Source organism: Triturus cristatus, chromosome 5_1 (assembly GCF_964204655.1).
Source record: "Triturus cristatus chromosome 5_1, aTriCri1.1, whole genome shotgun sequence".
NCBI classification, from domain to species: domain Eukaryota; kingdom Metazoa; phylum Chordata; class Amphibia; order Caudata; family Salamandridae; genus Triturus; species Triturus cristatus.
Window position 1 is genome coordinate 6,084,109 of NC_140587.1, and position 15,561 is coordinate 6,099,669.

At 45.5% G+C, this 15,561-nt stretch overlaps 1 protein-coding gene across 1 annotated transcript in view; it reads right to left on the reverse strand.

Annotated features, from left to right (window-relative positions):
* Positions 1–258: 258 nt before the first annotated feature.
* LOC146829925 (vomeronasal type-2 receptor 26-like) overlaps positions 259–15,561 on the reverse strand; it is a 228,171-nt gene continuing 212,868 nt past the window's right edge. The window contains exon 3 of the mRNA XM_085605698.1: positions 259–1,163. Coding sequence (XP_085461824.1) covers positions 259–1,163 — 905 coding nt within the window. The remainder of the gene's footprint in view (positions 1,164–15,561) is intronic.

Below are 15,561 nucleotides of genomic sequence, written 5' to 3' on the forward strand. Positions count from 1 at the left end.
GATTTACCAGCAGACCAGTTGTCCTGAGGAGTATTGGCTGAGCAAACCGTTCTTCTCCTTCAATGTTCACAGTATTCTTCTTTCCTGGGAGCTCCTGAGAAGTTATGATGAACAAGAGTACGACGCGCGAGCACCCAAGGAAATTTACAGAACTAAAAAAACTCTGCGGTTTAAAAAAAATACAAAATGTATGTATACGTGGGAGACTATCTCTCTGGTAGTGTGTCATGTAGGGCCATATGACAATGTCTTTCAATACTACGTATTACATTTCAAAACTGCATGTTCTCTGGTATTAATATCCATCTTAAATAGAATGATATAGCATTTGGGCATGAAGATACAGCCCAGCAGTCCAGCGCTAGAAGCCAAGATGGCGAAGATCTCCACGGCCACCATGTTGCGGCCCTTAGTGCTCAGGTAGGCAGGAATGAAGGAGACCCAGACACTGCAGAACACCAGCATGCTGAATGTGATGAGCTTGGCCTCGTTGAATCGGTCAGGGAGGTTCCTGGCGAGAAAAGCCACCATGAAGCTGGCAAAGGCCAACAGTCCCATGTAACCAATCACACTGTAGAAGGCTGTCACAGAGCCCTGGTCACACTGCAAGATTATCTTCCCCGTCTCAGACTGTGTGTCAGTGCCAGGGTGAGGTGGAGAGGTGAGCAGCCAAGACAGACAGATTGTCACTTCTCCTAGTGTGGACAAGAGGACAATAGAGCCGGACACCCGTGATCCCAGCCATCTGCTTAATCTGCTCCCAGGCCTGGTGGCATTAAAGGCAATGACAACAGTCATGGTTTTTGCTAAAACACAAGAAACAGCAACAGTAAAAATGATCCCAAATGCAGCTTGTTGGAACAGACAGGTCCATGTCCCGGGGCGTCCTATAAATAGGAGGGAGCAGAGAAAGGCCAACATTAGGGCGGCGAGGAGTGCGTAGCTGAGATCTCGGTTATTGGCCTTGACTATTGGTGTGTCTCGGTGTCTAATAAAGATTCCCAGCACTGCAGCTGTGGCTACAGAGAAGGATACAGCTGTGAAGATCAAAGTCTCACCAAGGAAATCACTGTATGAGAGGAAAGCAATGGTTTTGGGGATGCAGCCGTCCCTCCTGACATTGGGCCACTTGTCCTCGGGGCACCTCAGGCAGTTTTCCACATCTAAAATGAAGGAGATAGTTTATAAGTAAATATAGAAGCCATAAATGTTCCATTAATGCTAAATGTAGCAGTATGTTTACAACATTGTTAATTTAAAGAATAATTATATTGAAGGGGTTGCTTTTGTTGTGATTTATTTACATTATATTATGCTTTTGTGACGCCTCATGGCTTTTGGGACCCAACCCCAGATGCCGAGTGACATAAATCCATTGGCCCTTTCTGTTGATTAGTATTCAATCAGCAACCTATTCATAGATGATGAGCACACCTTAAGTTCTAATTCTTATCCAATTCCAGTCATATATATTGCCAATAAGGAGTTAACAACCATGAGGACAAATGTCAGATGGTTTATGATTGTCACCAAAACAGAGCTGCACACAATAAGGAGCTACAGAGGGAAATAGACCCAGGTCGCCCTCCTCTCAATCGATAATCATCTACACAGGCCTGGGTCTCTGAAGGTATAATCACCATGGACTGTGGTTTAAATCCTATCACTTTAGGTGTTTTGTACTCCCCACTTTTCTAAATTTGAGGTAGTCACCAACAGCCATCCACCTTCAATTTATAATTTATAAACACTAAATCAAGAATTTTACTTCCGGCAATCCCCCTAATGGACCTCTCAGTGTAAGAACTCACACGTCAAATACACCGGGTGTTTTTACAATCCTATGAAAAAATGTGTAGGAAGCAAGATGACACCTCACGTGCGCAACACCAATTGAGCTTGCTGATTGGTACTCACCAGCTCTGCCCACTTTTATCATCATCGGTTGTCATCTTGCCCCAAAAATAAATAAATAAAGTGTCCACAAAGATAAACCCAAAATGTGAAGGTAAGTGGTGAGAAAATCACATATCAAAATGCGACTGAATTGTGAAAGTAAAAAATGAAGAAGATGCACCTCCTATAGGTCAAACTTTATTCTTCATTAGATGTGCACCCAATTCAAAGATTAAAATGGTTGCTTAATATGCAAACCATTGTGCTGTGCCAACATGTTTCATCGCCAGAGGTATTTGTAGCGATTTCGTCAGGGAAACTACAGTCGCTTTGCACTAGTCGGGGACATTTCTTAAAATTTCATTCGGGGACCTTCTTGAGCCATGGCCTCGTGTACCAGCTCGTTTTTACAGGTCACAACACGGGCTCCATATATGAGTCATAGTAGTGGAGATAAGGAGCTCCGTGAGGCTTTGGGTGATTCGCATTACAGCTGAATGCGGAACCACTACGAGGACTCATATATGCCTACCCTTGCCAACACAAAGTTTGGCTGTGCACTGTGTTGTTTTATTTTAAATTCTATATGAAAATATGTTCCCATTTCCCAGCAGATCAACGTTGTCTGGCTGATTGGTGGAAGCTCAGGTGGTGATTGTTGTTGCCTGGTCCTAGGTTGTGAAGGCCTTGTTGGCATGGGTTATTTGCTTGCATTGGCATCTCTTCCGTACTGGGAGCCAATGGAGTTCTTTGAGGTGGGGGTGATGTGGTGCCATCAAGGTTGGGGGGGTTGAGGATGAGTCTGGCTGCAGTGTTCTGGATGGCCTATGAATGAGCATTTAGGTATCCCGTACAATACGCCATAGTTCAGCCTGCTTGTGATGAGGGCTTGTGTGACAGTGCGTTTGGTGATAGTGGGGAGCCACTTGAAGATCTTCCGTAGTATGTGTGGAATGAAGAAGCTCGCCGATGAGACTACGTCAACCTGGGGTTTTAATAGTCAGCGTGCAATAACGCATGATGCTAAGGTTCCTGGCGTGATTGGACTGGGAGGATGCCAGTCCTATTTCCACTGGCTACCACAAAGTATTCTGTACTTCTTGTTCATGTTGAGCTTCGGGCAGTTGTCTCCCAACAAGTTTGTGACGCTCATCATGCCCCTATGGAATCTGGCTCCGGTGGTGGTGGGGTTCCCGGAGAGACAGAGGATAAGTTGAGTTTAGTCTGCGTTTGAGATGATGTTGAGCCTGTGGGATCTGACAATGTTGTTCAAGGATGTCATGTAGGTGTTGAAAAAGGTGGGGCTCAGAGATGAACCCTGAGGGACACCTCAGGTGATTTCCTTGGGTTCTGAGGTAAATGGAGGTAGGCAGATTTTCTGAGTTCTTCCGGTGAGGAATGAGGTGACCCATCTGAGGTCGTTCCCTTGGATATTGATTTTGTGTAGCCTAAAGGGTATGTGTGATGGTGTCTGTGTTTGTGTGTGTACGAGAGATATATGACTGAGTATATGGTGTCTCCTTGTGTATATGTGTCTGTGAATGTTTGTCTCTGTAGCTGTGTCTTAGAATGCATGTCAAAACACAGGTGTTAGACTCGCTTTGGGTGTGCATGAATGTGTTGCTGACTAACTATGTTATGTTACATTATGTTTAATTTATAAAGCGCACGGCAACTCAAAGTGTCCCGGCGTTTACTCCAGAAAAAAGTAAGCGGCACACACATCAGAAACTAAAAAAGCAATGTTTTAAGCTTTTTCCTAAAAAGCAATGGATCCTGAATGTCCCGGAGTGCCAATGGTAGCACATTCCAAGCCAGACCGGCTTTACGGACAAAAGAACTCCCGCCAAGCCTTTGACGCTTAAACCTAGGAATCTGCATCAGCAGCTGGTCAGAGGAGTAAAGCTGTCTGCTAGGTCTATAGAAAACAAATCTCTTTTGAAGATAAGTAGGGCCTAGACCATACAGGGCCCGATGTACAATAGATAACATCTTAAATTTCAGCCGAGATTCAACTGGGAGCCAGTGCAAGCTATGTAAATGGATCCGAACACTATGTGTGGAAGAAAGACCCAGAAGCAGTCTGGCTGCTGAGTTTTGTGGAGAAGTGTGGCTCAATGATTGGAGCGGCAGACCCAGATGCAGAGGTCTAGCCCGGGACCAGGGTTCAATTCCCCGCATCGGCGGGTCTTGGGCTCAAAAATTCCACGGACCTGATAATTCTCGCCTCGGTGCCATTCCAATCATGGAGTCCCACTCTGCAACTCTGGGCAATAGCTTGCTTAATCTCCACAACGGCCCCCACAACGCTAAGGATGCCTGGCCTCCACCTTGGGGGTGCCCAGGAGTGGACACCTCACAGGGAAAGCCAGGATGGGTTCCACAGCGGTATTCGTACAAGCGCCTTGAGACCCTTGTGGGTGAGTAGTGCGCTATACAAGTATCAATTTACATTTTACAGCCCACTTGCAGTTTCTTTACCAGGTAACCTGGACTACCAACCAAAAGAGAGTTGGCATAATCCAATCGAGATAAAATCAAAGCCCAGACCACAGTTTCCTTGGCACTGACAGGCAAAAGAGGGAGAAACTTCCTCAAAATTTTCAGAGTGCCGAAGCAAGTTCCTACCAGTTTCTTCACTTGTGTTGAAAAGATCAGGTTTTTGTCAAAACAGACACCGAGGATTTTTGCAGTGCCCTTACTCATAGGAGGTCGGGGAATACCCGGAGGCCATAACCTTTCCCTAAAGTCCACTTGGAACGAGCCATACAAAAGCACTTCAGATTTTTCTTCATTGCACTTCAATTGTGCACTCACCAACCAGTGGAACACGGCAGACAAACAGTGGTGCGCTGCCCCAACCGAGTCGTCACCCTTTTCCCAAGAAAACAGGAGCTGTCATCTGCATAGGTGATGACCCCTGCGGTACACCGGTTGTCAACTGCATAGGCGTGGAGGCACAAGGTGGAAGCCAAACCTGCTGCGACCTTTTTTTCAAAAAGGTTCTGATCCAGCACAGCACCGATCCCGAAACACCAATTTCCTCTAGGCGATCAAGGAGTAAAGAGTGCGCCACTGTATCGAATGCTGCCGAGAGATCCAGAATAACCAAAGCTGCTCTCCCGCCGGCATCCAAACACTCCTGGACCGCCTCAGTCACCTCCAGCAATGCTGACTCTATGCTATAAAAAGCACGGAAGCCAGATTGAGCTGGATGAAGCAAACCAGACACCGCTACATAGTTGGTAAGCTGAGACGTAATAACCTTCTCGCAAACTTTAGCCAAAGTAAAGCAGAGGGTCAAGAGAAGGCTTCCAGAGGAGGGGGAGGATCAGCGCCTGCTTCCATGATAATGGGACACAGGCCTCGCGAAGTGACACGTTAACCATATGGTTAACTTCAAAATTAATGGAAGCTGCCACTTCTGACAGAAGCCTAGCTGCACATGGATCCTTAGGTGAACCAGATTTAAGTACCTCAAGAATTCTAAGGTACAAGGCAGATCAACAGATTTAAAAGCAGAAAATATGGAAGTAATCTTTATCATCTGCTTCCCCAGCCAGGCAGGAGTAGAATTCTTGGACGCAGTTGAAAAGGAATCCTGCATGCTAACTATTTTGTCCCTGAAAAATTTTGCTAAGGTGTTACACCAAATAACCAATGAGCCTGGGCACTGGGAGACACAAAACTCTTCACAATAGAAAATATTTCTTTGCAATTGTTGTTTGCACGATCAATACGATCGGAAAAGTGCCGGCCTTTGGCCAGTCCAATGGCCGCATAATAAAGTTTTTGTTTGGCTCTAAGTGCAAGTTTGGCTATAGGGCAGTAGCCGCTGGAGCACCATGCTCTCTCCAATACCTTACAGGCGTGTTTCAAAATCCTCAGATCAGAAGTAAACCAAGGCTTAGAAGGGTACTCTCTGCTCAGATTCAGCTGACCTGGAGCAGGAAGAACGCCGACTGTGGCAGTAATCCAATCTGCAAACCATGACACATTATCCTCAAGGTCCTCAGAAAAGGAAGGACGAGAGGATGCCAAGCAGCTGCTCAGCTGCCCAGCATCCAGTTTCCTAAAGGTAGGCGGGCGATAGGAACTACATGGACGAGGTGGGCGCATAATGTCCCAAGAAAAGAATATAGGGAAATGATCCGACCAGGCGACCGGAAGTGGCCTTTCAACTACAATAGGAAAATTGGAACACATGGAATCCAAAGTGTGCCCTCCTTGATGGGTCGGATATGTGACCCATTGAGAAAGTTGGGCTAGGTGAAGCGAGTCCATAAAAGCAGCCGAATCGGCCGTGTCCATAGAATCGAGATGGATATTAATGTCCCCGAGAAGCAAATAGTTCGAAAAGCGCAGTGCTCTATCTGCTAAAGCGTCCCCACATGATTCCAAAAATACATTTTCTCTCCCCGGTGGACGATATATCAGAGACCCCCCCAAAGTGAAGTGGGCAGAGAGTTGTAAGCTAAAGTCAAGAACCTCACATGCACCCCAGATGGTATATGTTTCGCTATGCAGGGCCCAGCATTCTCTATATAAAATTGCCAGACCCCCCCCTCTGACGACTGGGCGATCAACTCGATGGATATTATAGCCAACCGGAGTGGCCAAGGCCACAATAGGATTAGAGAACACATCAAGCCAAGTCTCAGTGATAAACAATAGGTCTAAAAGATTATCAGAGACCACATCTGCGACGTCTACATAATGCTTCCTTAAAGATCTAGCCTTAATGAGGCCGGCACTAATGCTCCCCTGCACAGGTGAGTCAGCAGACACACTGTCAGAAGAAAGCTGTGTTCATAAACAAAAACCACAGTCCACCAAATCCTCACAGTATGAAGGACATTGTGGAGATTTAAGTGACTTTAGGAGCACGCTAGAATACTGAAAGGTATTTCTAATAGTTAAATCCAAACAGGCAGTATGACTCGCCCCGAGCACTGACTTGGCACTGACGGGTGCAGACGGGCTTGCCTCAGGCGCGACCGCTGCGCTCGCCCGCTGCGGGTAAGACCAGAGCCCATTAATTAGAGTTTGGCTAATACCAGTATGCGACGTGCAACGAGTGGACCGCTGACCGTGAGGAACGCGTGTCACGTCCAAAATGGTCGCTAGCCGGTAGTGGCTACAGCTGCAGTGTGAAGCAGTGGCAGGGAGTCAAACACACTCCGAATGCTGTGCAGAAAAATGTCACCAAGCACAAGACAAACAGATTAAAAAGTCTGCTAAGAATTGCTCCAAGTTAAAAAAAAAAGCACACAAGAAAATGAAACGTTCCCCGCAATTTCCGATTTACAGCGGACTATACAAATGTAAAAACTATTTCTTCAACATAAGCAGAGAGCACCTTACTAGAGCTATATTTGTCAAAGTCTATGTATGTGACTACAGGCATTCATATATCGATCAATCAATTAGGGAATTGTAAGCGCGCTACTCACCCATGAAGGACTCAAGGTAGCTCTATTCAGTCGAAGAGCCAGGTCTTGAGTGTCTTCCTGAAGATGTTCAGACAGAGGGTGCATCTGATGTTGATCAGGGGCTCGTTCCATGTCATGGACACGATGTAGGAGAAGGCCCTTCCACCCATTCTGTCTCTGCGGATGCGTGGGGTTTTAGCGAGGGCAAGGTCAGAGGATCAGAGGATTCTTTTGAGTACGTGGAAGGAGAGTCTCCCATTGAGGTATAGGGGTCCGTTGTTGTGGAGGATTTTGAAGGCATGGGTGAGTATCTTGAAGGCTACTTTCTTCCTGACGGGTAGCCAGTGGTGATCTTGCAGGTGTTAGGTGATGTGTTCTTGTCGGGGAATCCCGAGGATGAGTCTGGCTGCAGTGTATAGTCTGGAGTTTAAGGAGAAGAGACTTGTTGATTCCGGCATAGAGGGCGTTTCCATAGTTCAATCTGTTGGTTATGAGTGCGTGAGTGATGCTTTTTCTTGATTCGGGGGTGCCATTTGAAGGTCTAGCGACGGATGCATAGGGTGATGAAGCTGGTGGAAGTGACGGCTTTGACCTGTTGGGTCATGGAGAGGGAGGAGTTGAGTACGATGCCAAGGTTCTGGGCGTGGTTGATAGGGGTGGGTGGGCTGCCGAGGGTGGTGGGCTACCAGGTAGTGTTCCATGTGGACTTCTGCCTTCTCCGAGTTAAGCTTAAGGAAGCTGCTGCTCATCCAGTATGTGATGTCCTTCATTCCTTCCTGAAAGCTGAGTCTGGTGGTGATGGGGTCCTTGGTGAAGAAGAAGATGAGCTGGGTGTCATTGGCTTAGAGGACTATGTTGAGCTCATCCTGTCTGACGATGACGGCAAGGGGGGTCATGTAGATGTTGAAGAGCATAGGGCTAAGTGATGATTCTTGAGGCACTCCGCAGTTGATCTCTGTGGGTTCGGAGAGGAAGGGTGGCAGTCTGATTCTTTGGGTCCTGCCGGTGAGGAAGGAGCAGAATCATTCAAGGGCGTTTACCTGTATGCTGGCGTTGTGGAGCCTGCCTGCGAGTGTGCGGTGGGTGACGGTGTTGAAGGCTGCAGAGAGGTCGAGTAGGATCAGGGCCGCGGTGTGTACTTGGTCGAATATTGCGGTTGAGGGTGGAGTTGAGGTGCTCCTCGGTGACCTTGGTCCAGCTCCTTTACAGTGAGTGGGGTGCAGGTTTGGGGGTGGTGGGTTTAATAACGTGGAAGTGTACACAGTGGTGGTCCATCCATGGGGTTGTGTGGTGTGGCTGAAGTGGATGTTGTTACCTCCTGTGAAGATGGGGTCGAGGGTGTGTCCTGCCTTGTGGGTGGGGGTGGTGATGAGCTGTTTCAGTCAGAGGTTGGTGAGGTTGTCCAGGAGGGTGGAGGAGTTGGGGTCGTTGAGGTTTTCGAGATTGAAGTTGAGGTCACCAATGAGTATGTAGTCTGTGGAGGCAATGGCATGGGGTGCGTCGAGGTCGGCGATGGTGGTGGCGAGTGCGGTTTGCAGTCCAGGGGGCCTGTATGCGAGCGTGCTGTATGGATCTGGGGCTGGTCTGTATCTGGAAATGGAGGTGCTCGGTGGTGGATGGGGAGTCGCTTGTAGAGGAAGTGGTGAGTCGGAGGGAACGCTTGTGTGTGATAGCGAGTCCTCCTTCTGGGTGGTCGTGGCGGTCTTTCCTCTGGATTTTGTATCCGTCAGGGATGTCAGTGGCGATGTGAGGGGCAGAGGAGGCTTTGGTCCAGGTTTCCGTGAAGAAGGCCACGTCTGGCAAGAGGGAGTCGAGGAAGTCCCAGATCTCCACGGCGTGTTTGTGCAGGGAGCGCACATTGAGGAGGGTGCACTTCAGGGCTTTGGTGGTGTTGACGGCCGAGGTGGGGGTAGTGCCCGTAGGAGTATGGTAGTGGTGAAGGTCTGGCAGCAGTGGTGGCAGGAGAACTGGCCATGAGTGGTGTAAGGCATGGTCAGCTGGCAGTTAAAATTCTTTCCGGGGTTGAGTGCGAGGAGGGCCGCTGTGTCGTAGCGGTGGATGCTTGGAGATCCAGGGTCTCTCGCATTGGTCACGGTCGGGTCGAGGACGGGCGCAGACGGGCTTGCCTTTGGTGCACAGCAGCCGCCATTAAATATAGGTGGTTTGTGAATGTTTCTATGTCAGGAAGTAGAATGGGTATCTCTGGATATAGACAGTATGAATGTGGTTTACTTGCATTTCCTAATGTGTGTATTTGTGTTGCTCTGTCTTTGTGTAGGTACATCCTAGTGTGTGTTCATCTGTCAGTGCCTCTATTTTGGAAAATCGCTAGCATAATATAATTTACACTTCTTCATAAACATTACATAAAACTAAATTAAAAACACACCATTAATTAGCACTCAAAAAGTAACTGTGTCAAATTATTTTAGAGCCCGGTGTGCTTCTGCTTCATCAGTGTATTTTTTTCATCTTATAGACTTTTAAATCTGAGATCCAGTCTGGAAAGTGAGCAAGACGGACGTATGCCCAAACCTCTTCTTGTCCTAATCTAATGGTCCAGTGTGACATCAAATGAGGACAAACAGCACAATTGGAAAAGCTAGAAGTAGTGACAAGAGAAAGGCATCATAATTAAACACTGGTACATGAGGAATAGAAAAAGTGTCCAGAAATACCATCGAATCAAGAAACCCTTTCCCCCAAACATTTTTGCAAAGTATTTCTGAAGAGATTGATGACGTAAGCAAGACAGTGAGAAGTAAATGAAATCGGATGAGAAAGACGTACTTATCACTAAGCATTGACCTGTATCTTTTTATCGAATGATTCTGAAGAATTCATTCTTCTATTGAAGCCAATTAAGAAAGACCTCTATAGAATTCATAAAGACTGTTTTTTAATCTTGAAAAATTATAGTCCTGAAGAAGGTGACGATCTTTTCTAACACCGAAACGCCGCATCGACAGTTTTTTCCTAATTTTATTATGTACAATGTATGTTTTAATAAAAAGTGATGAATAATGTTTTTAATAACTTGTGTTAAAATATTTTGATGAAATACTCTGCTGATTAATAAAATAGATAAATAGAACATTCCGTTTGAACTTGTTTTGTCTTTAACTATGGGGCATCGTGTACCAATCAAAATGTAAATTTGGTAACTTGGCAAGATTAGACCTTGTAAAAGCTTGTTCTTAAAGGTTCCAGGGTGATCCAGATATAACTGGAAAGATACTTGGGGTTGAAGATATTGATCTTTTCCCTCTAGAGTTAAAGGAAATGGGAAGTGTGTTTTGTTTAAATGTGAATACCCATTACCTTTCCAAAATAAGGGTACCTCCTACATCACATTTCAAATTATTTTAGAGACAGGTGTGCTTCTGCTTCATAAGTGTATTTTTTTCATCTTATAGACTTTCACATCTTTTTGGGGTTTTGAGGACATTTGTAGCAGTTTTCCTTCTACAAGAGATAATTTAACATTTGGAAAAATAAAACCATAACATTTCCATCATTGGTTTTAATGATGTCAGTGCAATAAAGGATCAGAGTGTGCAAAATTCTCAATTTCAGGAAATGACTTCCACACTCCCTTGTTTATAACCTAGGGTAAAATAATTCAAATTATTAATTTGCTTTTGCCATATGGACTAGACAAGTTCAAAGGTTCACAGGCATCAAAATATCCCATTTGCTTGTGGGAAAGCATCTTTAACTGGAGCTATAGAATGTATTTGTTAAAGATTACTCTGCAGAGATCTCTACCCAAGTCTTTCATTTCTGTCTTTTCAAACTTTATAAACTATGATTTTACATATCTAGCAAAAACAATGGAATTGTCTGCCACAAACTGAATGTCCATATTTTCATTTTGCATAGACAAAATGACAGAACTGTAGTCATCGATTAGTTTTGAAGCCTCACTTCTTCAAATGCTGTAATCTTTGGGGGTTTGCCAGTGACGGTATGTGTGACTGCAGACATGAAACGATTCTTCCTTCTGAGATAACAGGCCAAGGAGATCCAAAACACACCATTTTATAATATACCACTTGGCCCTCTCTCTGCACCAGCGGTACTTTCCACATTTGTGGGACTGGAATTGACACTTGCTGCCTAAGGGCCAGATTTAGATGTTGGTGGTAATAGTTCTGCTGTTCACTTTTTGAATGTAAACCAGCGCGTCGCCGCGATGATATACCCACCAGATTTAGGTGTTGGCTGTTTCACAGATGAAAGACCGCATCCAAACTGCAGTCTCCGCAAAGAAACATCGTCCGATTGATTGATATTACCTCACCTAGAGAAGGACCTTTTGTTGCAGATAAGTAAGTAAGCTTTTTATTGTTTAGTTAATTAAAACCGTAACAATGTTACATAAAAACCTTCAGAAAAATATAAATTTTAACATAAAACCAAAAGGTGCATATAACCTACATGGTATGTCGGTTAAGAAAAAGATTTATTAAAAAATGATTATTCAGTGTCGTACAATCACTCCATCTTCCTATTGATCTTAAGAACTTCCGTGTCATGTTGGTTTTACTGGGGAACGGCTAGACAGTATTATTTTTTTATTTCTTTTAGGGAAAGTTTGCTGTGCTATAAAAACATTAACTTACAGTACAGTTGATGTCTACGGAACATCAACTCTCTAGAGCTGACTGCTCTCCACGATAACAACCTGCCCCCTCCCTTGAACATGTCGGACGTCCACGACCTTACGGCCCACTATATCCACTCAACGTTTAGTGTACTAGACTCGGTCGCACCGCTACAGCTTGAAGGAATGTCCTCTAAACTCTCCAAACCATGGTTTAATGACAGTCTTAATTCCGAAAGAAGAAATGTAAGACTTGCGGAAAGGTTGTGGAGATCCTAACCCTCCCTTAAACATCTCTACCATTTGAGATCCCTGAGAAGCATATACAATAAATGCATCGGATGCTCAAAGGCACCTTTTCAAGAACTCAACTAGAGCGTACAAAAAAACAGTTTGAACTCATCAAGTCCCAAGTTAAGAGTCATCCTAATCTCTCGTCAAGGGACAATGCCGAACTGTGAAGAATTTGCTGATTTCTTCACGGTCAAAAATATTAAGATTGAAACTGAATTACGCTCTGCCATTGATCACCTGTTGATCAGTCCACTGAACACCCTCCATCCCCTGGGTTGGATATCACTGACCCTGCGCAGCCCTACCTCCCCAAAAACAATGCATTCTGGAGTCTGTTCCAAACCTTGGATGAATGTACTATATGAAAATGCTGTTGACTTTGAAACCTTCCAGTCACTACAATGACCCTCTGCCATCGAACCATTTCCTGGAAGTTAGATCCTCCTTACTAACACCTTTGACTATGATCAACAATGCATCACTTCGACAAGGTACTATTCCAGATTGCCTAAAATCGGGTCAAGTTACCCCGATTCTAAAGCAACCATCTGCTGATCCCATGGACCTTCATAACTTTCACCCAATCTCTAACATCCCCACCTTGGCAAAGCTCCTGGAGAAGAGTATGCTCACCCAACTCTGTACCCACACCAACCATTTCCAACTCCTGGACCAATGCTAATCTGGTTTCCGCCCGAGCGATAGTACAGAGTCTGCGCTAACGCACATTGTCGATGATGCGCAAAGAATGTTGGACCATAATGAGTTGTGCTTATTGATCCTTCTTGACCTCTCGTCGGCATTCGATACTGTCAAACACGATAACCTAATTGACCTCCTGGAACACAGGATGGGGCTGTCTGGGCCTGTACTAAACTGGTTCTCTTCATTCCTTCATAACAGATTCCAAAGCATCAAGGTGAACCAATCCCTGTCCCATCCGGCACCGGTCACTCTGAGGGTTCCCCAGGGTTCAGTGCTTTCTCCCACGCTCTTTAACCTGTTCATGCAGTCTCTGATAGGAATTCTGAAATCATCCGGCGTTCACTATCACATGTATGTGGATGATACCCAAGTATACCTTTAGATCACCTCCCCAAAGGACATTCAGTCCCTCAACTCAGTCCTGCGGGAAACACAAAGCTGACTGACACGTAACCACCTGAAGCGAAATGCTCTAAAACTTGAATTCCTCCTTATCTCACCCCTCAAACAATCTCAGGTCATGGAACAATGGTTGAATCAGCTTACTGCTCTTAGCTGTAGACCTCACCTCGTGGATTCAGCATCCTCTCTGGGTGTTATATTAGACAAAAGTCTGAACATGCAGAAGCACATCAGCCTCCTCACCAAAGGAGCGAACTTCCAACTCAGCATCCTTAGGAAACTCAAACCCTATCTCCCGGCTCATGACCTAAAGGTTGCAGTGCAAGCATTGGTGATCTCAAAGCTGGACTATGGGAGAGCAACGCTCTGCGGCTTGCCCAGAGTGAAGGCGGCTCCTCTTGGGGTTGGCCTCAATTCTGCTGCTAGGCTCATAACTGGCACCAAAAAATACAACCATATTTCGCCTGACTTGCTGGCCCTTAATTGGCTTCCATATGAAGCTCGGATACGGTTAAAAATAGCATGCATGGCACACAAAGCCATCCACTTCAAGACCCCGCTTTACATCACTCAGAAACTGGAGCTCTCATGTGGTTCGAGAGCCTCCAGAAGAGACAGCACCCTATTGCTCAAACCACAAAAATTCAAGAAAAAAAAGACCTACAATCGAGCCTTCTCAGGTCTGGCTCCGAAGATTGGAAATCTCTTCCCCCCAAAGTCAGGGTTAACCCTTCCACTGTCCTCTTCAAAAAAGATGTCAAAGGGCTCTTGATGAAGAAATTGCTGCCTCAGTCTGGCTTCTCCATTTGACGCTGGGGCCATAGCCGTTGATTTGTGGCTCAGCTGCCTGGCTTACGAGATTGTCGGATATTATAAGACTGTGAATTTTTCGCTTTGTTGATTCTGTTTTATCTGCTTGTACCCTTCTTGATGCATAATCTGTAAAGCGCTCTGATACCCGCAGTGGTCATGTTCGCGCTATATAAAACTTTCTAAATAAGATCAAAAAAAGATGATCTGCAGGGTTGCAACTCTGAAGAATGGCGGCATTCATGTTCTGATCCTTCTTGATTTAAAATCAGACCTCAATAAAGTGACACTTGCTGATAAATATATGGACAAGTGCAAATCAAACAAAATCATGCATGCTGTGGGACAGTCGTATTTCCACCTAGGTTGGTCCACTACTGTTGGAAGTTCACCAAAAAAAGTACCATCAAAAATACCGAAAATGTAAGGCTCAAGTAAGGTGACTGTTTCAAAGAGTCATAGTTATGGATTACCATTCACGCGTGTGCTCGCCGGCTGAACATGATTCTCTTTTCTATTAGGGATTGAAGTTTTGCTATTTTGTTAGTAATTCATCTAAAAGATGTAAAGGGCAAGTTTTTGTTCCACATTCCCACATCTTAGTGATTTGGAGAGCTTCGTATACAAACTGATTGTATGAGGAAGTTGTATCTTTTTCCACTTCTGTCCATAGTTCTTCATCGATTGGTGCGTGTTCCGGGCTTAGATGTATTTCCTACCAGCTTATTACAGTGGAATACACCCTTCCAAATGATTCATTAAGTCGCCCAAATTCCAACCGCACCTGGTGTTGCATTTTTAGGTAATAGGAAAATCTGTTTATAAGTGGAAACTTGTCGATTGCTAAGCAGCGTTGAGTCTTTCCCATATAGGGCGTCGCTTGCATAGTATTTTGTTGGCAGAGAGCTTGCTGCTATCGCAGATAGTAATACTTTGAGATACGGCCCTGATTGGTATGGCGGTGAGACCCCCACCAACAGTCTGTCAGTGGCGGTCTCACTGATATTGGATTCATTTTTACTGCCCGCCACATTAGGATGGTGAGCGTAGCGGTGGAGGTCGGAAAGACCGACTAACACGCATCCGACCGGCTTCTTGAGCTCGTCCGTGCAGTGGAGGGGGTTGTAGTCCCTATCATGGTGGCGGTACCTGCCAGGCACTGCTGTAGTGGTGAACCTGAAATGAAAAGGCTGGTGAAAAGGGACTTTAGGGGCCCGTAGCTGTCCCCCTTTTTTTCCCCCTTGCCCTTGACTTTGGGTGCCCCCCAAAATATCCCTGTACCATGTGGCAGGCACCGTATGGTACCGGCCACGTAGAGAAGGGATATGTTTCCTGTAATTGTTTGTATTGCAGCGGGCGCTGAAGCGCGCAGCACCCACCTCAATACAAGAGATGGCCGGTGAGACTGCCTTTGAG